This window comes from Colossoma macropomum, unplaced genomic scaffold (assembly GCF_904425465.1).
Source record: "Colossoma macropomum unplaced genomic scaffold, Colossoma_macropomum, whole genome shotgun sequence".
Taxonomy (NCBI): Eukaryota; Metazoa; Chordata; class Actinopteri; order Characiformes; family Serrasalmidae; genus Colossoma; species Colossoma macropomum.
This window is the reverse complement of record NW_023494802.1, coordinates 23,824,686-23,847,567: the sequence shown is the minus strand read 5'-3', so window position 1 is coordinate 23,847,567 and position 22,882 is coordinate 23,824,686. Positions and strand designations below refer to the sequence as shown.

At 41.2% G+C, this 22,882-nt stretch overlaps 1 protein-coding gene across 1 annotated transcript in view; it reads right to left on the bottom strand.

The window, feature by feature from the left end:
- Positions 1-21,062, bottom strand: part of LOC118822562 (leucine-rich repeat-containing G-protein coupled receptor 6) — a 76,234-nt gene extending 55,172 nt beyond the window's left edge. Inside the window, exon 1 of the mRNA XM_036591689.1 lies at positions 20,666-21,062. Within this exon, the coding sequence (XP_036447582.1) occupies positions 20,666-20,838 (173 nt within the window). The 5' untranslated portion in view covers positions 20,839-21,062. The remainder of the gene's footprint in view (positions 1-20,665) is intronic.
- Between the last annotated feature and the right edge of the window lie 1,820 nt (positions 21,063-22,882).

Below are 22,882 nucleotides of genomic sequence, written 5' to 3'. Positions count from 1 at the left end.
AATTAGTCAATGATATTGCATTTACATTTGATTTGCATCTGTAAACACGCTCTTATTACTTCTTTTGCTTGTTTCAATAAAATACAAGTAAAAATAATTTAAAAAAACAAAAGACATTGAGGGTGTAAACAGCTTGCGGGGGGTGGGAGGTTCTGTCAGCCTCAGTAATGTACAGTATGAGAACGCAACGTTTTCCATTTTCTAGTGATTTCTGGCTGCTTGTGGATGGAGACGGAGAACGGTTATGGAGGAAAAGGTCATCATGTATTAATTTGTTATCACTTTGTCAGCAAACAGACGTGCTGTGTGAATTCATGGCCTGAGCAGCATGCTGCTGTAATATCTGCATCGCTGCGTCCAGCTGAATTTGGGCAGCATCTCAGCAGAGACATTAAGTGAGTTCCTGTCCACATCATCTTTTCATCGCCTGCTGCCCGGCCTTCCTGTTAATCCCTCAGTACTAATGGGGCTCACTTTGCCAAACACGATTGCTCTGAGGACAGTCCAGCCTGGCCAGGCCTTTACATAATGCCCCCTTTGTGGTCCTGAAGAATGGGGGCTGATGACAGCGCCGGGGTCCAGTGGATTCCCATGGATGACGAGGAATCTGGACAATGCAAGCATGCACGGCCTGACCAGGAGGAGTGACCCTGACATGCACTCGAGCTGGACAAGGAATTCAGCTGTACAGTATGTGCTCACATGGGCTCGTTAGAATTAGAGACGCGTGTGGATTTGAGATTGGGGTTATGAAAGGATACCGATGTTTCCGTTCAGTCAACTTGAAGGACCAGAAATGGTGGAGAGGATTCTTGTAACTTTGTTACAGACGGGTTCAAGCAGAGATGAGGCTGAGGGACGTACTTTACCCCTCTGTGGTCTGAGGTCATTTTCTCGATTTGTTCATATCTTCTTAAATTCTTCTTCAAAGTCTCTTCATATAACATGATACTCATATGTTTCATATCAAAATGTTCTTCATCACTACTTTCCAAAACCGCTGCAGCAACTTCAGCAGCTGTAAACTCTCTGCAAGCCATTTCACATGTGTCTCCAATGTGGGCTGAATGAAGAATGAAGAATTTCAGGCATGATGGGTCAGTCCTTAGTGATTTCCTGAGTGTCCATTGGTCAGCTGCACACATAATTCAGACACACGAATCCACCAGTTCCACACGTTGAGAGGCAGATGACGTGTATCTCAGCCCCTCTTCATAGCCTCATAACTCCAGTTGTGAGTCATGTACGATCTTGTGACAAGATGGAATGGAAAGGGTGACTCTACAGATTCAGGAAATGTTTGAACTGTATTTCTAAACTGGATCATCACAAAGCTACAGAAACAGATTTAGAAACATCAAATTTGACGCTTTGGTGGGTTTGTGGACCCTAGAGGATTACATACATACAATACAAACGTAGCAGCACAGAGTGGACCAACACAGAACAACGACAAAGAAGCTCCAGCTTTCCGGTCCTCCATGAACTCTGTCAACCTTACAGACTCCATTTCCCAGAATGCACCCGCTAATCACATGACACAGCCAGCCAGTTGGCATCCAGTTTCCAGATCAATGTCACCTAAAGTCTAACTCATTTCACCTCTACTAGAATTTATACTTGTCTGTTTGTTGTGAAGTATTGCCTCTGTGGGTTCCAGTGCGTACCGAGCGTTTCTCTTTTTATCAGTCTCTCTGTTATGACCTTACTTTGTCTCCCGTTACTGCTTTTTGGATTTTGCCCCCTGTCTGGCTTGCTGTCTGGCTTAGAGCCTCGCTTGTTTCCTCACCACCTTTTTTTTCTAAGTATCGTGTTTTGCTTATCCCGTTTTTTACCTGACACTCTTCTTTTGGATCTTCCCCTTAAATGAACCTCACGGTTTATTTTACATTCTTTGGCGTCTGGTTTATTCACCCAGCGTTACAGACTTGGTTAAATTTTTCTTTTCCTACAAAATGTACATCTGATATGATGTCAGTTGATTGCTTAGCTAATAATAAGTAGAACTCTGTGATCTGTAGCCAGAGTGCAAAATACCTCCTGGTATTTTGGGTGTCCCACGTTGACTGGCTACTTCAATGTTAGCAATTTTCTACAGCACCACCCTGAGGCAGTGCTGCATCACTAGTTGATTAACAATATCAAAGACAGAAGCTTGTTGTTTTGTGCGTAAAGCAAGCTAAACAATGACCTTTCACTGCATTGGTATTTTAAAATAATGAATAGCATAACATCATATTAAGTTTATTTTCACTTAAACCTGTATGGACATCCTGGCTCCCTTTTTCGACGAGAACAGGAAGTCAGTTCTTTACACCCTTTGTCTCCCTCCCCCTCCCATCTGGAAGCCATTGTTGTGTGCTGCCCTGAGCTAGCGCACCTGTAAAGGTGGGGCAGGTAGATCTCCATTCTCTGCCTGCTTGTATCTGTCTGTAGGCTGAGTGGATGACCTGTCCACGAATCAGAAAACTGGCAGTAGACGGCTGAAGGCGCATTCCATGTGGTCATTTTCTGAATTATACTGCATTATGAGGAAATTATAATTTAGGCAAATGGTTGTTGTATGTTATGCACCATCTATCCATTGTCATGTATAGCAGAGGAAACACGAGCAGCCAAAACCAGACCCGACTGCACATGGAAATCATTCCTGATTACTGTAATTACTGAAGCCCAAACACACATTGGGAGTCTCTCTTAATATGAAATATAATTTGAGAAGCCGTCAACAAACTTGACACTGCACAACCGCCCTTATTTTCAGAGCCAACAGTCGTCCACTGACACAGTGATCATGAGTGGGGGGTCAACACCAATGAAAAGTCAGACTGCTGCAGCATTAGTTCAGCAAGATGCTAGAAATATACCTGAGAGGAATGATCAGCTAGGGCAAAATGCTAATCTCTGAGAGCTCCCTTAGTTGATAGCATTTCTATAAGACTACCTAAAGCAGGAAAGTCCAGCTCTGGTCCTGAAGGCTGGAGTCCAACACAGTTTTCTCTACTCTAACGCAGCTGATCTGAGGCCCTCCAGGACCAAAGCTAAACACCAAGCCTTGACCAAGTTTTCTGGTGGCATATATAAGTAATATATATATTTCTCTGGTACTGATGTTTTACAGCAGAGAACACATTGTCAATGCTTTTGAACACTGTACAGGGATTTTTGAGCTGAACTCACTTGCTAGATGTGTTCTTCACATCTGTCCTTTGTAAGGAGTGTCCAATTTAAGATACAAAGTTTTCTTGCTGTGTAATGGTAAGAGGGCATTTCCCATGATGCAGTAGAATATTTTCAACTAATGCCAGCTTGGCTTGACACCATACAGCTTCCTACGTTAGAGATATCACAAGCTATTCTGGTACTGATGTCTTACTTTAGATAATACATTGTCTACTCTAGCAATATCAATGTCATGCAGAACCCATAGAAGCCTCCGCTGGAACACTTTACTGGGATTCCAGAAGTTGAAGTGACTTGCGAGGTGGGATCTTCCACATCTGCCCTTTGTGAGGAACGTGCATTTCAAGACCACTGACACCAGGATTTGTGAGGATCAGCCATGAGGGACAACAAAAGCCAGGACAACGAAACATTTGGCACAGGACTTCCTCTCTACAGTCAGGAGTCAACATTCCATGGAGGCCAGCGTGGTGCAATCTGCACTGCAGTTTTATGGTTCCAGCCAAGCCTTGAGTCTTAAACACACCCATGAATGACTTCTTGAAGGCAATGCTAGGTTTGCCTTCACTGTCTTTGTGGATCTGTTCTAGCACGGAGGCACAGGCCAAAGACTGTTTACTCTCTGTGAACCCTGGATGGTGTAGCAATTTAATGTGGAGTCGGGCTTTGGCAGGTAATTAGCTGGTTTGGTTCTTGCATCACCCACTTTGTAGTCTTGTAGATAATGTGGGTGGTGCTGATGCACCTTCATCCAGAATTAATCTGCTCTGTGGCTGGAACTGCTAGAAATGTTTAGTTTTGATGGGTTCAGTGTAGTCTGTGTAACGTGTACATGCCAGAGCTCACATCCATCATAGCAACAAAATCTATTTCACTGCACTATTACCATAAACAGTGCTGCAGATGAGTACGTAAATAGAAAACCAGCAACTCACTTCCACCACAAGCTAAACTATGTTTATCATGTGACAAGTAATATAAGCACAGATATACAGTGAACAGACTGCGTATGTGTTTGAACATTTAGTAAAATGTATTTACTTTCATTTAACAACATAAAACAAAAAGGGAACGTCTCTCTGACCACAGGTTTCATAGAATGCTCAACACAAGAAGGATCCAGAAGGAAACGCCTTCATCTCCAACTCAGCCTTTCACACACTGTCCGTTAGTCGTTCTCACTAGATATTTAGATCATTTTTGGAGTAGAGTTTGGACAGTGATAATGCTATAATTAAATGATAATAACTGTGCTATTATGGGGTAACTATTTCGTAACCTTGTCCGACAGTTTTACTGCAGCTCAGTAACAGTTATTCTGCCCCTAATCTAGACGACATGTAGACTTAGTAAGTGTCTGTGAAATGACACCTGATGTGAAATGAAATCTCGGCTGCAAGTTGAAATGAAGTTCAGGCAGAGCTGTAATGGGTTCTTATGATTCTTTGTGTTATGACTCCTTAGCTGACTGGCTCTCAAGTAATTACAGGCATCTATCTTTCATTCAGTGCTGATCCCCACCAACACCATGCTGGCTTGCAGCCAGTCACACTCTCAGCCCCACCCAGCTCACGATCTGCACACTACAGGTGAATGAAGGAACTGAAGTAACGCTAAACTTATACCTATATTTCCTCTCAGGTCAATGATGTCGTATGCAACATCAAAGGACATCCTAGAGAAAAGATTAAATATTTTGTGAATGCTGCATGCAAGAAATGTACTTTCATTTTGCCCAAAAGGGCAGTATTGTTCCAGCGACAAGTCAGGAACACAGCCTCTGAATGGTCAATGAGTCAGGAACACAGCCTCTGATTGGTTGATGAGTCAGGAACACAGCCTCTGATTGGGCAACAAGTCAGGAACACAGTTTCTGATTGGTCGACGACTCAAGAACACAGCCTCTGATTGGTCGACAGACTCGACCAAAGGCATCAGTGGTATCAGCTAACAGCCATGCTAACAACAACAATAACTCTTTTCAACACGGAGAAACAGATAAATAGTGTAGCGAACAAGTTTTGGAAGCTCATACTCATAGCATGGTGTTGTCCGCTTGCCTAAATCATCACACACTCTCCTCAAACCATGAGGAGCTGAAGAAGCAAACTTCAGATACTAAACACATCTCGGCTGATCGACTACATTTGGGGTAAATTTGGCAAACTATCACTTTAGATCAAAAAACAAGAATAATTGTTTGCTGAGTCATACTACCCAAATGTAGCATGACTCAACATTTCCCAGGGCTGAAAGAATGAAAGACTAAAAGAGAAAGAGAGAGTTACAGAGAGAGAAAGAGAGAGAGAGAGAGCAGTCTGGAGCCAGCACGTTGATTCTGGGGGCTGATAGTGTCCGTCCCGTCGGCCGGCCTTAGTAGTGCTCCCTCTCTCAGCCTGCCTGAGTCTGAACAGCCATGTTTACATCCACCCTGACCCAGGTCACTCCTGATAGCCATCGCTCCACTAACATAATAAGCAAAGCAACACAGAATATGCTTTAAAAGCTTAAACTCTAAGGGTCTGTACGGGTCCACACTTCAGTTCCTCACCATCGTACAGAGCTGGGTAACCTGTCCTCCAGAAAAAGAAGAATTTCTACAAGTTAAGTTACGGCTAAAGTAGAAGTAAAAGTAGTTCTCAAAAACTAATGTTGAGTAAAAAGGGCTGAGGCTAAGTGTCTCTACAGAACTGCAGTGAAATTTGTTTGTGCATTTATCATCTGTCAAGGTGAGAACTGCAGAAGAGAGAGATGAAATGAAAAAAGGACAACTGTTGAGTCAGAATAGAACAGAAAAGAATAGAATTGCCTGAGGGGGAAAACCAGACAGAGATGGAATCATGTTCAGGCTCCAGATTGAAGCTGCTGCTGCTTGTGGTCTCTACTTTTTGTTGGTTGGTGGTGTGTGGGTGGTCCACACACAGACATACACATACATATACACATACACACACACACGCTCTCTTAATTGGCTTGTCGTGGTTTCCTCCGCAAGCCAGACTGGTTCGCCATCACCACTACACTTCTCAATTAACCACAGAAAAAGGGAGAGGAAAAGAGAGACTCTTTCCTTTCATAGGAAACACAGACACTAAGGGGATTTGAATGACTGTGACCCATCCTGAGCTGGAACTGGTTGAGCCCTGTGGCTTAAACTGAAAATTCTTCTTCCACAAAATTCTGTCTGAACTCAACTGTAGCCCCACAAAATTCTGTCTGAACTCAACTGTAGCCGACAAACTTCTATTGGAACTCAACTGAAGCCGACAAAATTCTGTCCGAACTCGACTGTAGCCCCACAAAATTCTATCAAAACCCGACTGAAGTCCCACTAAATTCTGTCCGAACCCGACTGTAGCCCCACAAAATTCTGTCTGAACAACTGTAGCCGATAAAATTCTGTCTGAACTTGACTGTAGTCCCACAAAATTCTCTGATCCTGACTGTAGCCTCATAAAATTCTGCCTGAACTCAACCTTAGCCGACAAAATTCTCAACCGTAGCCGACAAAATTCTCAACTGTAGCCAAAAAAATTCTAAAAGTCTGAACCCGACTGTAGCCCACCAAATTCTCTGAACCTGACTGTAGCCTCACAAAATTCTGTCTGAACCCAACTGTAGCCCCAAAAAGTTCTGTCTGAACTCGTCTGTAAGGCAACAAAATTCTCTGAACCCAACTGTAGCCCCACAAAATTGTGTCTGAACCCGACTATAGGTGACAAAATTGAAATGAACAATGAACAAATGAGTTTCATTTACTGCACGTTTTGTAGTTGTGTAGAATATGGTGGTGAGCCTTTGTCTGACGTGTGAATGGGGTTATTTTAACTTAGACTATACAGAACAAGCACATCACATCAGAGGAATAAATGAACGCAGGCGAACAGTAAAACTCCACGAACGACTGATCAGCAGCGTGTTTGCAGAAGTGCAATGAGTTTTCTTGTTTCTGCCTGGATCTTTGAGTTCAGGGATGATGACTGAAGCAGCGAGGTCACAGAGCATCTCTCTCTCTCTCTCTCTCTCTCTCTCTCTCTCTCTCTCTCTCTCTCTCTCTCTCTCTCTCTCTCTCTCTCTCTCTCTCTCTCTCTCTCTCTCTCTCTCTCTCTCTGATACACACTCTCAGGGTTTATGGGCCCCCAGCTGGCCTCTTCCTCAAATACGATGCTGACACCTGCACTCCTTTTTAATGAATAGTCCCTCGGTTTGCGTTTAGTTGTCTGATGCTGACAGTGATGTATTTCAGGCCGTGTAAAAGCTGTAAGTTTGTGAGTTATGTGGCAGATACACTCCAGACTTCATTCCTTACAAGAAACAATTTGTGCTCCCCGTGAGATTTTAGTTAAAGCTATGTGCATGTGTTTTCATTTTTGTTCTGTATTCTAAATGTTTTACTGGCGCTGCTTCTGGAACTCCTGATAAATCACTGGACAGGTTTTGTTTGGTCCACAGTCGGGATAAAACTCTTGACAGGTGCAGGTTTACTCTCTGGATCTCTCACTGTAAAGCCTTCACATAAGGCTTCAGTTGGAGGTGGACAGTGTTTTTATAGAGTGGACATGGTCATATAAAGAGGCTTGACACACATAAAAGCCAACAAGGAGAAGCCTCACAATCTAGCAGTAAGCTACTGGGCAATGTAGTTAACTCAGCTGTTTGAGTGCTAATCTTTTAATGCACATCCTGAAACTCTCCTGTTATGGGTAACAGTTCCTATATTCTGTTTGCTTCCATTTGAATGTGTATCATATCTTTGGAAGTATAAAAAAAAGTTTTCACCCTCTCCGAGTAACGAATGATGACACATTTGTGCATAAAGCAATGAGTAAAAAGTAGGATACTTTACTATACTTTTCACAAACTTTAATCACTTTAATAAAGTTCAGATACTTGAATATACTTGAATACTTGAAAGTACTTAAATATAAAATTGAGGTATTGAAATATTGATTACTCTGATTACAATGCTTCACAAATGATAAAAATTGTTAATAAATTAATCAATAAATTAGCAAAAACTGTCCTCATTACTGTACAGTCTCTATTCTGGCTGATTTCTCAGAATAACGCAGAGTAAGTCAGGACTTGTAGATTGCGTTTTTTTTTCTTTTTCTTTTTCACTCTGGGCCTGAGATTCATCTCCGTCTGGGACACCAAACTCCGGAAGCACATACAAAACATAAAAAATAAAGAGACAATTGATCCAACATCTTTACACACGTTAAAGAGTGTTCCAGTCAGCCCCTCCCTGACCTGCTCTCTCTAATCAACTATCAAAGCAAATATTTCTCAAAGCCTTTTCAAAGGAACAGAGCGATTTAATGTGTTGCCTAGAGAAACCATTATTGCAATAAATTTGCGCGTGTCCCCGGTGGCTGCGTTTGCAGCTGCAGATTGGGTCGGGAGACGCCCTACCATGCTTCTCCTTCACCGGCCGTCTGCAGCCTCTCATGAAGATGGACGAGACGCTCCGGCGAACTTTGTGAGACATGAGTCCTGGGAAACAGCACTTGAAGACGAAGGTTGAGCAATCGAGGAATTATAGAGAGATTTCTGTCAGAATATTTGCTTTCATTTCCCTACTGCGAGGCTGAGTAACCTAATCTGCATGTCAAAGCCAAGATGGAAACGCAGTAAAACTGTGTTCTGCCAGTGAGAGTTTAGGATGATATCTTTAACGGCTCTTTCGTTTTTTTCTTTGGTTCTACATAAGTCTGTTTAGTGATCCGTTCTCAAAGGCACCGTAAACTGTCCATATTCCAAACTTCAGATCATCTGCAGGGCTTTTTTTTCACCCATGACTTTGATGTTCGCCAAGAGTTTAGCGAGTAAGAACATGCAGGAGTTTTCCTCATTAAGGCCCGTTCCTCTGGAGGCCTAAAGGATCCGCCTGAAGCGGAGGAAAGCAGTCTCTTCATGCCGTCACTGGAATGTGATCAAGGGAGACTTCCTCCGCTCTGTTCGCTTTTCACATTCTGTTATCAGCATTACTCACTCAGAGATTACGCTGTCAGAAAAGAAAAAGCCTCACTAACGTGAGCAAGGGCCATAATATGAACTTCATATAACCTTGCACACCATGACCGACAGGATGAGCCATCATTTTTGAGCTTGATATTCCAATAAAGCTTCGATTTCAATCAGACTAGCAGAGGCTCTCTCAAACGTTAGCTGTTTTCTTTGAAATCGCACGTATCTGTAGCCAAGTCATTTCACTCCAGGACTTTATTTACAACGTTTTTGACAACAGACGAGGGACTCCGTTCACACTGTGGTGCGAGAGAAATGTAAAGTTGTTTGGGTAAGAGATGACGGCTTAAGTTATTGGTTTACGGTGGAGTGCAACTCGAGCGTTAAATGGGTTTGTTTGGACTGAAACTCTTTACAGATGGGACGTGTTGTGAGCAGAGTTGTGAATACCTCACCGCTTACTTGTTAAACAACCGGCCTCTGATCTCCTCCCTCAGACACAGCGGCCACCGTGGCCCAGATCCATCCCCAGAAAACCCCAAACCTGGGTGGCTTGGAGACGAACGAGCGCTAGAAATCGCTCACTGTGTAGACGTTAGACGCAGAGGAAAAGCATTACTGGGTCCATACGTGAGCATTCAAACGCTGAGAAATGTTTGCAGTTCCAGTTGCACCGTCATGATTGGTGAAGGTTCTGTGATCACCTTTTCTGGCCTGATAAGAATGCGACTGAGTGACGTACCGGCGGCTGATCTACTATTCACTGATAAACAGTGTTTTGGAATAAGAGCTGATAATTTGGTGCCCTGTTATTCTTCGTGTTGGCTATAAAAAGTGTTCAGTGTTATACTGTTACATCCCTAAATGAGAGCCTTTATTCACTCATTCACCCACTCATCATACTCAGTTATTCATTACTCATTCATTCATCACACTCCTTCATTCATCCCTTATTCATTCATCACACTCACTTATCACACCCACTTATTCACCACTTATTCATCACACTCACTCATTCATCACACTCATTAATTAATCACACATACTCATTCATTCACCACATTCACTCATTCATCACGCTTATTTATCACACTCGTTCATTCCCCACACTCATTCTTGACACTCCTTAATCACTCTCATTCATCATACTGCTTCTTTCGTCTCTCATTCATTCATCACACACACACTCATTCACACACTCATTCATGCTTTAATCACTCACTCATTCATCACACTCACTCATTCACCACACTTGTTCATTTATACTCATTCATTCATCACTCACTCATTAATCACACTTATTCATTAATTACACTCATTCATTCACCACATGCTTTAATCACTCACTCATTCATCACACTCATTTATTGACCACACTCACTCTTTCATCACACTCACTCACTTACCACATTCACGCATTAATCATACTCATTCACTGACCACCCTCAGAACATTACCATCATTATTATCTTAATCAGCCTGCCAGTTTTCTCATTATATTATTGACCCTAAATTGATATTTAATTGTAGACGAAGCTCAGAGGGAGCATGTGAGAAAGAGAAGCTCTTCTGGGTTTCTTGTATTTCAGCTTGAGACTGAGCTGGATTCCCGAGGCTGCAGATTCCACGCTGTGAGCCGAGTGCACTGCTTTAGCTCTGGATCTGTTTAAGGATGGCCTAGAGACGCATCAGTCTGCGGTAGGTCCCCCGTTTATTTATCCTGCACGGACTCCGACTATTTTTGGGTCGACTTCACAGGACACTAATTGCTCTCATTTCACTGTTAGGTAATGGGAACGAGAGGAAATGAACAATTACTCCCATGTTTGTTTGAGGGTGAGGTTGAGTCTGCATCTCTGTGGGTGTGCATGTGTGTGTTCAGATATACATGCAGTGTGTTGTTAATAAAGCGATGTTTGGAGGGCATGTATGTGTGTTACTCATTCAGCAGTGTTTTCCACCATGAAGGTTCTACATCTGCCTTTAAACTCACGTTCCTGTTGAGGATTTGTTTCACTTTTTGAGGTGGTCAAATGCTTTAAATTGATTTTAAGACTTCATCTGTTCACTCAGGCTTTTTCTCTCTCTGCTTTTTCTCTGTTCTCTTCGGTATTATATCAGATCTGTCATCTGTATATTCAGCATATCTGTTCATTAATTACTGAGCTTTATGTTGTCTGCAACTAGATTTTTCCTGCTCTTACAGGTGCTGTTGGTTTATAGAAATGTGTTAAACACATATACTGTATTATTGTGTTTCTGATGGCTTAGGAGACAATAGGTGCGTTTCCACCAAAGCTTCATCACCTTTTGAGGAACTAAAGATTCCACAACTAAAGGATGACCACACAGTTCCTGAACATGTTCTTCTGTTCCTGTGATTTTAATAGCTGGTGATCATTTCTTGCTTGCTGACAGTCTGTATCTACTTTGGAAAAGAAACATTTCTTAGCAGTACGACCCATAAACAAAAACTCCAGAGCTGAAAATGCAACTAAAGTTTTTTTTTTTTTTTAAGTTCCTGGTTCCTGCTGAGGTCACCAATCTTGTCCACAAAGGGCCAATGTGGCTGCAGAAGAACTTCTCATATAACCAGTCAGTTGAAGACTAAGACCAACTGATTAAACAGGTGGAACCAGGTGAACTTCTGCTTGTTTGGGAGGAAAGCCTGCAGCCACACTGGCCCTTCAAGGATAAGACTGATGACCACTGTCCTATACCTTAAATACCTTCAACATCATCAATACTCTCAATACCTTAATACAATCAATACCCTCAATACCTTAAAAAACATCAATATTCTTTAAAGCCATCAATACCCTCAATACCATCAATACCCACAAAACAATCAATACCTTCAGTACCCTCAATCCTATCAATACATTAAATGTCATCAATACCATCAACATCATCAATATCCTCAAAACTATTAATGCCATCAATACCCTCAAGACCCTCAGTACCACCAATACCCTCTATATAATCAACATCATCAATGACCCCAAAATCATCAATACCATCAATACACTCAATCCTATCAATACCATCAATTCACTCCATACCATAAATACCCTCAATACTATCAATACCATCAATACCCTCAATTTACTCTCAGTAAATTCAGGAGGAATCAGTTTGTCTGTTCTGCCTGTTTCTCTCACAGGTGTTTGTACCTCAGAAATCTGATTTCTTGAAACTGAATTCTTCTACAGAAACTGCAAGAGTTTACAGAACTGCGGATAGATTTCAGAAACATCTCTTCCTTTTCTCTCTCACTGTCTGTCTCTTTCTCTCATTATCTCTCTCTTTCTTTCTTTTGCTCTGTCTTTCACTCTCTCTCTCTCTTTCTCTTTCTCTCTCTCTCTCTCTCTCTCTCTCTCACTGTCGTTCCTGAACTCATTCTGAAACAGAAAGCAGGCAAGAGGCTGCAGAGTGTCAGTCTGCGGTTCTTCAGAATCAGTCTGAGCTTCTTTCTCTGCCACACACACTTCATTAACTTTCACCTGCATCTGCTTTTAGTCACACTGAAGCTTTGGCCACCGATCGTGCTCAGCTTTTCTCGCAGCGCAGACCAGGTTTATTAAACACACCAGCGCAGACAGATAGAGCTCCAGCTCAGACCTTTCTGAAATAATATATGCAGTTTGAACAGGACTGTGTTCTCCTCCTCCCCCTCAAAGACCCTACCCCGCCCCTGAGCAATAAATCTTGGGCTTCAGAGCTCGGCCAAAATTAATAACTCCATTATCACCCTGGTTTCTCAGCAGAGCCGCTGTGGTTGAAGAGAGAACAGCAGAGCTCTCAGGGCTTTAATGCTGCAGCACTTCAGCCCAGAACACTTAAGACCTGCTCACATATTCACACTGCAGATCTGAGCAGCTTTATCTGACTTCACACAACACTCTGCCCTTTAACCCACTGCTCCACAGTCCGGGACACTCGGCACATTTCTGCTTTTCCTTCATCAGGTGTGTTAGAGAAGATTTGGGAAATGGTGAGTGTGTTTACATGCACTTAATACTCCAATCATTATCATATTGCTGCAGTTATCTGATTATTAAGAGATTTTGAAAACACACACTCTGATTTCTTAAATCAGATTAAGGTCTATAAATCTGATTGTGTTAAAACAGAGCGCTGTCCCGGTAACAGCAAGCAGTGTTTAACACAGCACCCACGAGACAGAACACAACACTTTTGGAGCAATGCTGAAACCAACTACATGCTCGACAAAATGAAGGATTTGAATATTCTTCATCTTCTAGATGATATATGGTCGTATTTCCCACTAAAGTAACTCAATGTTTGCAAAAGCTGCTTGACGTTTGATTTTTATGTTACGTTTACGTCACGTCTTATTCTGTGAATTTATTTGCTGGTTGTAAAGCATAAATCCGATTACTGCCTCACTCATGTAGACCCAAAGTTTCTCCATTATCTGATTACCCAAGAGCATGAAAACACACTGAATCAGTTACTGACACAATCTGATTTTCTGCAGTTATCAGATTATTAAGTGTAAACACACTGAACAAGTTACTGACACAATCTGATTTTCTGCAGTTATCAGATTATTAAGTGTAAACACACTGAACCAGTTACTTACACAATCTGACTTTCTTCAGTTATCAGATTATTACATGTAAAAACACTGAACCAGTTACTTACACAATCTGGTTTTCTGCAGTTATCAGATTATTACATGTAAACACACTGAACCAGTTACTTACATGATCTGATTTTCTGCAGTTATCAGATTATTAAGTGTAAACACACTGAACCAGTTAATTACAATCAGATTTTCTGCAGTTATCAGATTATCAAGTTTAAACGCACTGAACCAGTTACTGACACAATCTGATTTTCTGCAGTTATTGGTTTATTAAGAGTATGTAAACACACTTACTGCTCTAATCTGTTAGGGTCCTGATATGCCAAGCCATTAAAGACAGTTCACTGTCACTTTCGCTGTTAAAATCTGTGCTGTGACTTCAGTGGACAGACAGAATTAGAGGACATAACTTTCCAGATCAGGAGGGGGCAGCAGTCTGTGTTTGCAACTGAAGAAAGAAAGCTAGACGACTTGCAAAAGTCCTGGCTAACCAGCTTGGCAGAAAACTATGAGCTAGCAGGCTAGCAGGCTAGCAGGTTTCTTCTGTGATGTTACATTTTTCTATGCAAAGATTCAAATGTCAAATGTCCGTGTTTATGCTTTATCTACCATGTGAATGTTAAAGTAAAGAACCGTTTGTTTGGTGCTAAGACAACACAGAAACCCAGCAAAAATTAGCATCTCTTTAATCAAATAAAAATGCTGCTCATGAAAAAAAGGTTTCATCAATCTGAGAAATCAGTAGCTGGCACATGTTCACAACTGTATGATACAAAAATTAATTAAAGAAGAGCATCTTGTTGTTTTGTGTTCGTGTTATCAGAGCACCTTCAGAGCTCTCATGTGTCTGTGTTTATTTATAATAACATTCAGCTTTGTTGAGAAGAAGTTTAAAACTTTGGATGTTCCAATAGCAAAAATGGTTAAATTGCCTGTTGGTAGATAAACCTTTGCTTTTGCAGATTAAAGACTGCAAAATATGATATTTTAGCCAGTGTAAACATCTTAAATGTAGTAAATATATCTGGTATTTCTCATTATGAGGTTGTTGTAAGAATATTATAAGATTATTCCATCTGTTTCTATATTTTTTACTTTTTTTTGAGTAATTTTATCTTATGAAAGTGTCTTATTCCACTGGCACATCATTTTACAAGAAATAACACTTAAGATGTAAAATGGTCTGCCAGTGGAATAAGACACTTTAAATTATTATTATAATTATAATTTAATTATTATTAAAATTATTCAAAACAAGTAAAAAAGTGTCTATAAATAAATTATTCATAATATTCTTACAAAAATGTTATAATGAGGAATATTGAACAATTTCACTACATTTAAGATGCTTACATTTGCTAAGATTTAATTTTTTAAATTTATTCAGTCGCTGTGTGTACCTGCTCTGCTCTCTTTTGCTTTTATGTGTGTGGGAGGGGGGTCTGTAGACGTTCCACAATCGACACATTAACAACCCGTTTGATTGCATAAAATGGCAAATCATATTGAATGACATCATCAGTCATGTCACACTGCTTAAAATTTCAGCACCCCCAACTTGGAACATCTTCCTGCATCTCTGTCCTCAACACTGACCTGCTGGACTCAACAGCCAATTAAAAGAATCACTTTCATCAGCGACGCTGATTTAAATTCAGCAATTAATTGACCAAAATAAAGATAAAGACTGACTGCAGTCAACGATGCACTAATCACAGGTAACACGCCTTATCGTACACAATAATATTCAAACAAAACTAAATCTGATCTGGTAGAGGAATGTCTGTTTCCTGTCTTTAAGGGAGATTCACTGCTGGGAGTTTAATTTGAATTTACTTTGGCTTTTTATTAGGTCAGAGTAGTTTACAGTAGATCATCTTTACAGTAGGGCTGCAACAAAAGACTAATTTCATAGTCGAATAATCTATCGATTACTGAAACGAATAATCGATTATTCGGATTATTAATCACTACATTACCAAATAACTTTTATGTAGCTATTAGCTTTTAAATTTAGATTGAGGTTGTTTTATGCATTTGCCAACTAACAATGAAGACAATAAAGATGAATACCATTCAAGAATTCACTGTTTTAATGAATTTTCCTGCTAATACAAAAGATAAATAAAACGCCAATGTATTTTTCCTGTCAGAATTTATAACCAAGGATGTGCAAAGTAGCAGCAATAAAATATAACAAAACTAAATCATTTTTTAATCAAGTAAATAAAAAAATCTAAAATTAAATTTAAATTTTAAACAGTGCGGTCTGTGCTCTGTGCATTCTGCTGTCTGTCTAAACTCTGCTGCAGCTAAATTCTACAGTCACAGGTCTTTACTGAAACGGAGGAAAGTCAGTATCTCTCCGTGCTCTTGTGACAGACTTGCTCTCCTCTGAGAGCAGATATTCCCAGTTGACGCGCTCTATTGGAGCAGACAGGAAAGTGGCGAAGGTTTGTGGCAAACTTGCTCTCTATGAACAGTTAAACTTGAACGATTTTGTGTAAACGCTTCGTTTCAATGGTAACCCTTGCTAGTGCTAGCTCGCTAGCGCAACTATCGCCGCGTCCCAAACCACACACTTCTGTGCTTCACACACTACACTAATGAATGCACTTCTAATGGTATATGCGCTATTTTTACACACTATTTAGTGAGCTAGTATGCGGTTTGGGACGGGGCATATCTTACCGAGCTGAATCTTCTTTATCCAGTGAGCCGACAAGTTTCCTCTTCAGATGCTCCAACATGGAGGTTGTGCTCCCATGCCAGCTAAGGTCAGATTTACAAATAGCACAACTGACAACCTTTTTCTAAGTTTAGCTCCCACACTTTTGAGGATTTTGTTCTTGAGGCTGCTATCATGCTGTTGTTAACTCTTCAGTGAGCAGTAATGTCAAAACGTTCCTAGTGTTGCCAACTAATTTGGTCGTCGATTTTAGTCGACTAAGTCGAATAATCGTTGCACCCCTACTTTACAGTGGAAATTTCTCCACAGCAGTAAACATACGAAATACCTGATGATGTCACCACTACTCATTATGTCACTGTAGAAATTAATACACTGAAACGAAACTGTTAACAGGTTCTCTGTCAACTAATGATTAATATGTCATTGACTAGTCAGTGATTTTGGTGCTATGTTTCTTTACTGATCTGTCAGCGGTTAATGAGGAGCTTCAACATATTTACATACGGCTGCTCATTCAGCCAATAGCATTTTCTCTCTCTCTCTCTCTCTCTCCTCTCTCTCTCTCTCTCTTTAGGTTTTTTCAGAGCCTCAGGGCACCTGTTCATGTCCAGTTGGTCCAGAGGCTTCTGGAAACTTCCTCCAATTTCAATAACTCATTCACACACACTCACACACCTCCATAAACATTAATCTTTTTTACCCACTCGTACTCTTTTATACTTACTCATTTCTGTTTGTTGTGCTCTGCTGATTTCACCCACTTGTTCACTCCATGTTCTATATGTTTTATTATATTTTATTACTCCTCTGAGGTCCACTTATAACTTTTGTGTGGTTTTATGTACCAAACATTAGCATTCAAAACATTCAAAAATTACTTATGTAATTAATTTTTACTTGACCATTGTCCAGCCTTTCTTTATGTCTTAGATTTAAACTTTTTCTGTTATTGTGCTTTTAAGACTGATATATGTAAATAGCACTGTTCTGATAGCTGTCCAGTATTGTGCAATCAAAAAGCAGTTGGGAAGCACTCCTCATAACTTCAGCATGAATGGGTGGGGCTAGACTGCTGTAGGATGAATGGGTGGGGCTGAACTGCTGTAGGCTGACTGGGTGGGGCTAAACTGCGGCTGAATGGGTGGGGCCAAACTGCTGTAGGATGAATGGGCGGGGCTAAATGCTGCAGGCTGAATGGCATCTATATAAAATGTGTTTATAGTGGTGACATCACAACCATGATGAATTGAAAACAGGCTGTTTTTTTACAGATTAGTTTGCATGTACAGACTGTATGTATTGAAGAGTGAACAGTACATTTTAAATCAGTTTACAGCAACAGTTGGTTTTTCTATGATTTGGGAACTCTAACACATCTCAGGGATGCGTGATTATACAATATGTGCAGTGTGTGACGTTCTCCTTTGAGCGTGAAAGCAGCCGTCCTTTGGCACAACATCTAAGTTTGAAGTGAAAAGTGTTATCAAAGGCTTCATGGAGCAGGCAGGACTTCTCCCAAACATTCTGACACCTTCACAATGACACACACATCAAAGCCGAATCAATATTTACACACGTTCACTCTCCAAACAGCAGAGCGGCTAATGCTGCACATTTCCATTTCAAACAGATCCGCTGATGGAAAAAGCTACAAGAGAAAGCAGCAGCAACCCATCAAGTGAAAATAAACCGCACTGAACAAATTCTTTTACATGAAATGTCAATACTGCCGAGAGCAGACAGTTCTGACAGCAGTGTGGAGCTCACAATCAGCCACTTTACTCACCAAGTACAGAACACAAATAAATAAACACTATTACTCACTGCTACGTACTACAGCAGTCACTACTGCTCACTACTTCTACACAACTACACACTATTGCTCACTCCCATCTACTACTACTCATTCTACCAGCATTTAGCTGGATTAACAGGAGGAACCAGTACACAGAAGCAAGGACAGTTGTGAGAATTGGAGATTTTTGAGTGTAGTGAGCATCAGACTGTCCATGTAAGTCTATGAGTAGAGCGTCAGGGTCTGGAATGCAACAAGATTTTTTCTGCGATGTAAAAAACGCAGTGTCTGCTGTTAATTTAGTGGCATGTGACTAACAAAATACTTTACACTGACATCCAGACTGATAACCATGCAACTCCTAACACTACTACGCACTACAACTCACGACTAATCACCACTGCTTACTACACATTACTACACACTACTACAAACTGCTACACACTGCTTCACACTGCTGCTCACTAATACATTACTACACACTGCTACACACTGCTGCTCACTAGCGCCAATATGTACTACCACACACTGTTGCTCACTACTCCACACTGCAGCTCACTACTTCATACTGCGGCTCACTATTACACACTGCTGCTCACTGCTTCATACTACTGCTCATTACTGCTCATTAGTACACACTGTTGCTCACTACTCCACACTGCTGCTCACTACTTCACACTGCTGCTCACTACTTCATACTGCTGCTGACTACTATGCAATACTACATACTGCTGCTCACTACTACACTCTGCTGCTCACTACTCCACATTGCTGCTTTCTACTACACACTGTTGGCCACTACTACACATTACTACACACTGCTGCTTACTACTATACACTGCTGCTTACTACTGCTCACTACTACACATTTCTATGCACTACTACAAATTTCTACTCACTGCTCACTACGACATATAATAAATATAACACAAAATAATATACATTTAATATCTTTTGTTAATAATGTGGCAATATTATAATATAATTATAATTATAATATAAATATCATGAATGCTAGAAATTCCAGAAAAAAATTTAAGCTCTGGTAATACAATTCAATATTCTGTATTGGTGATATGTTTCAGTGTATTTACAGTAGAGGATAGTCACCGTATTTACTGTCCAGCCCAAATATCCGGCCCCCGGCCCCCTCACACCCCCCAGCGGGAGCTCAGTTATCACTTCACGTGCTGAATGAGTTTTTATGAGATTTTTTATGAGGAACACTTGAGTCCTCCTGCGTCAGCGCCCACAATCAGCGGCCATCTGGCGCGACTTAGCGCTTCACATGGCTCTGACCCCACATACGTCCAGCTGACACCAGGAAACTCAATACAGTACAGAGCTCCCCACTACTTCACTACACACTGACACACTCACACACACACACACACTCAGAGCGGCAACAGAATGCAGTGAAAACATGGGTTCTGCTTTATAATATGCTAATTTATAATCAATCACTGAGCAAAAACTAAATCCCACTAAATCAACTCCAACACCATCACAACTACATTAAGCATGATGATTAAAGTTTGTATAGTTATATTTTGAATGAACATCTAACAGGATCCATCTGAGTTTTATATTATGTGTCATTTTAATTTTTATTCACAATCAAATATGGATTTTCTGTTGTTTTGGTAAAAACCAGCTGTGACCAAAATACTCAATTTAATGATAATTTAAGTGAAAAAACTCGCTTTTAGCCACATGGCTTGTTCAGTTTGAAGCATTTCTTCAGGTTTGTGCTCAGACAGAACATACGGACCAAATCATATTTAAATATTTAGGGCTGAACAACATGGGGGAAATAGCCAATTGCAAATTTTCTGACTAATATTGCAACTACAATTTAATTTGCAATTACTTTCTATAAATTAAAGACTTGTTTTTTTGCCAAGAAGACCAGAATATCCACTTTTTCTGGCTTGAGGCTTGACCCCTGAATGTAGTGTGCCAAACAGCCAGCAAGTTGTGATGTTACAACACATGGAGGTTTGCCTCTGATTGGTCTAACTCATCTAGAAGCAGTTCACAAGCTCTGTGTTATTTGACTAAATGTCCCCTCTTAAAACCTCAGGCAACACTTTTGATAAAATAGGCAATAAAATAAAAAACTGCAGCTCTTGTGATTTGAAAAATGTGATTTTGATATATAAAAAAAACATCATTTTTTCAGCCCTATCAGATGTGGACTTAAGAAATTAACTGCAATCAGCCACCAGCGTCTAACCACAGCTATTTACAACCATCAAGTCTGCAAATAAATCACATTTTAGACTGATTAGCCTTGTTGCACTGTGCTGGACGGCAGTCAGAGCGACTAAAACACCACCACGTGCTCACACTCACTCACTCACTCACTCACTCACTCACTCACTCACTGGCACAGAGGGAGGTGTGTACTCACAGGTACGAGGTGAAGGGGCTGATGTCGCTCGGCACGGCCGATAGTCCGAGTTCAGAACAGTCCACCATCATCAGCAGCCCGTCCTCCGCACACGAACACACCGCCGGACACGCTCCACCGGACCATACGCTCCGCAGCACACACACCAGCAGCAGCAGCAGCTCACGCAGCATGACCACTTACTGACCACAACACACACACACACACGTGAGAGATTGTCCAAGTGCGTCCAGAGTGTGAAACTCTGCAGAATCACGATTCCTCCTTTAAATCTTTGAATATCTGATCCCTCTCCTCATTTATTCTGTCACTTCAGACTCTCAGGGGTGAGTGAGTCACTGAGAGAGACGCACAGGTTACACACTCTCTCTCTCTCTCTCTCTCTCTCTCTCTCTCTCTCTCTCTGTCCATCTCACTTAGAAGATATTCACCTATTGTAGTGGAAATGTGCATGCCTTTTCTGATTGGCTGGAACTCTGGGGGTGGGAGGAGCTTGAACACTCCCCCCGGGCTCTCTCTCTCTTTCTCACTCTGTCTGTTCTACTATAGCAGACAGGCTGGAGGAAAGAGGAGAAAAATACACCACACACTACTACAGATTAAACCTCACTATTACTCACTACTGCACACTACAACTCACTCTTGCACATGACAACTCTATTATATATTAAAACTCACTACTTATACTACTTATACTACTTCATACTGCTACATTCACTGCTACACAGGACAACATACTACTATTTCTCACTACAACTCACTACTATTCATTACAACTCACTACTGCACACTACACCTCAATGCTACATGACACACTCATTAATATGCACTACTGCAAACTACAATTAACTGCTTCTCACTACAGTTCACTACCGCTCACTAAAACTCACTACTATTCATTGCAACTCACTACACCACAACACCACAGCACATCACAAACTACTCACTATTACTGACCACAACGCACTACACTACAGCACATCACACACTGCTCACTACTACTGACCTCAACACACCATAACACTACAGTACATCACACACTGCTAACTACTACTAACTGCAATGCACTACACTACAGCACATCACACACTGCTTATTATTACTGTCCACAACGCACCATAACACCACAGCACATCACACAGTTCTCACTATTACTGACCACAACGCACCATAGCACTACAGAACACCACGCTCTGCTCACTAGTACTGACCACAATGCACTACACTACAGCACATCACACACTGCTCATTATTACTGACCACAATGCGCCATAGCACTACAGTACATCACACACTGCTCACTACTACTGACCACAACACACCATAATACTACAGCACATCACACACTACTTACTACTACTGACCACAATGCGCCATAACACCACAGCACATCACACACTGCTTACTACAACTGACCACACTGCACCATAACACCACAGCACATCACACACTGCTTACTACAACTGACCACAATGCACCATAACACCACAGCACATCACACACTGCTTACTACTACTGACCACTAATGCACTTTTTTACTATAGAAAGGTTAAAGCTCTAGCTGGTGAAGTTCTTCACTTCCACAATGCTGCATTAGCTCAGTCTGGAGCGAGCGGCACTTTATGATGATTTTTATGTTTGATCGCATTAAGATGTTCAGGTCACGCATAGTGGGAATCTAACGTGGATCATTAACTTCAGCCTAAGTGAAAAATCATAATAACATTAATTCTTTAACAGTCCTCATGTTTTTGCAGAGTCTTTATTATGTTACAAAAAACCCTGCAGAAGCGCAGTCACGCCAGATTCACTGCCAGCACCTGCAGCCTAATCATCACATCAAACACCATCATAGCTCAGTGCTCAGGCTAATGTAGCTGTGCTGCCTGAGGACACCACTGTCTTATTTACATAAACTCTGGCATTTCTAAAACAAACCTAAGTTCATCTTTTTGCACTGAAAAATGGACGAAGGACGGTGTTTTCTGATGTTCCTCTTTTGCTCCTGCTGCCTGCTGAAAGAGAAAGGCGAGACCGGCAGAAGGGAAGAAAATCCACATTGCTGAAAAGAAGGGATTTAAGAACAATGCTGCCGCGGTAGAGGAAAGAAGTTGAAAGTTGGAGCTGATGTCACCAAACACAGCTCTGCAAACAGACCCACCTTCGGCCATCTGCTGCGGAAGCCGGGGTTGGGTTACCTGCTGTAGTGGAGCTACA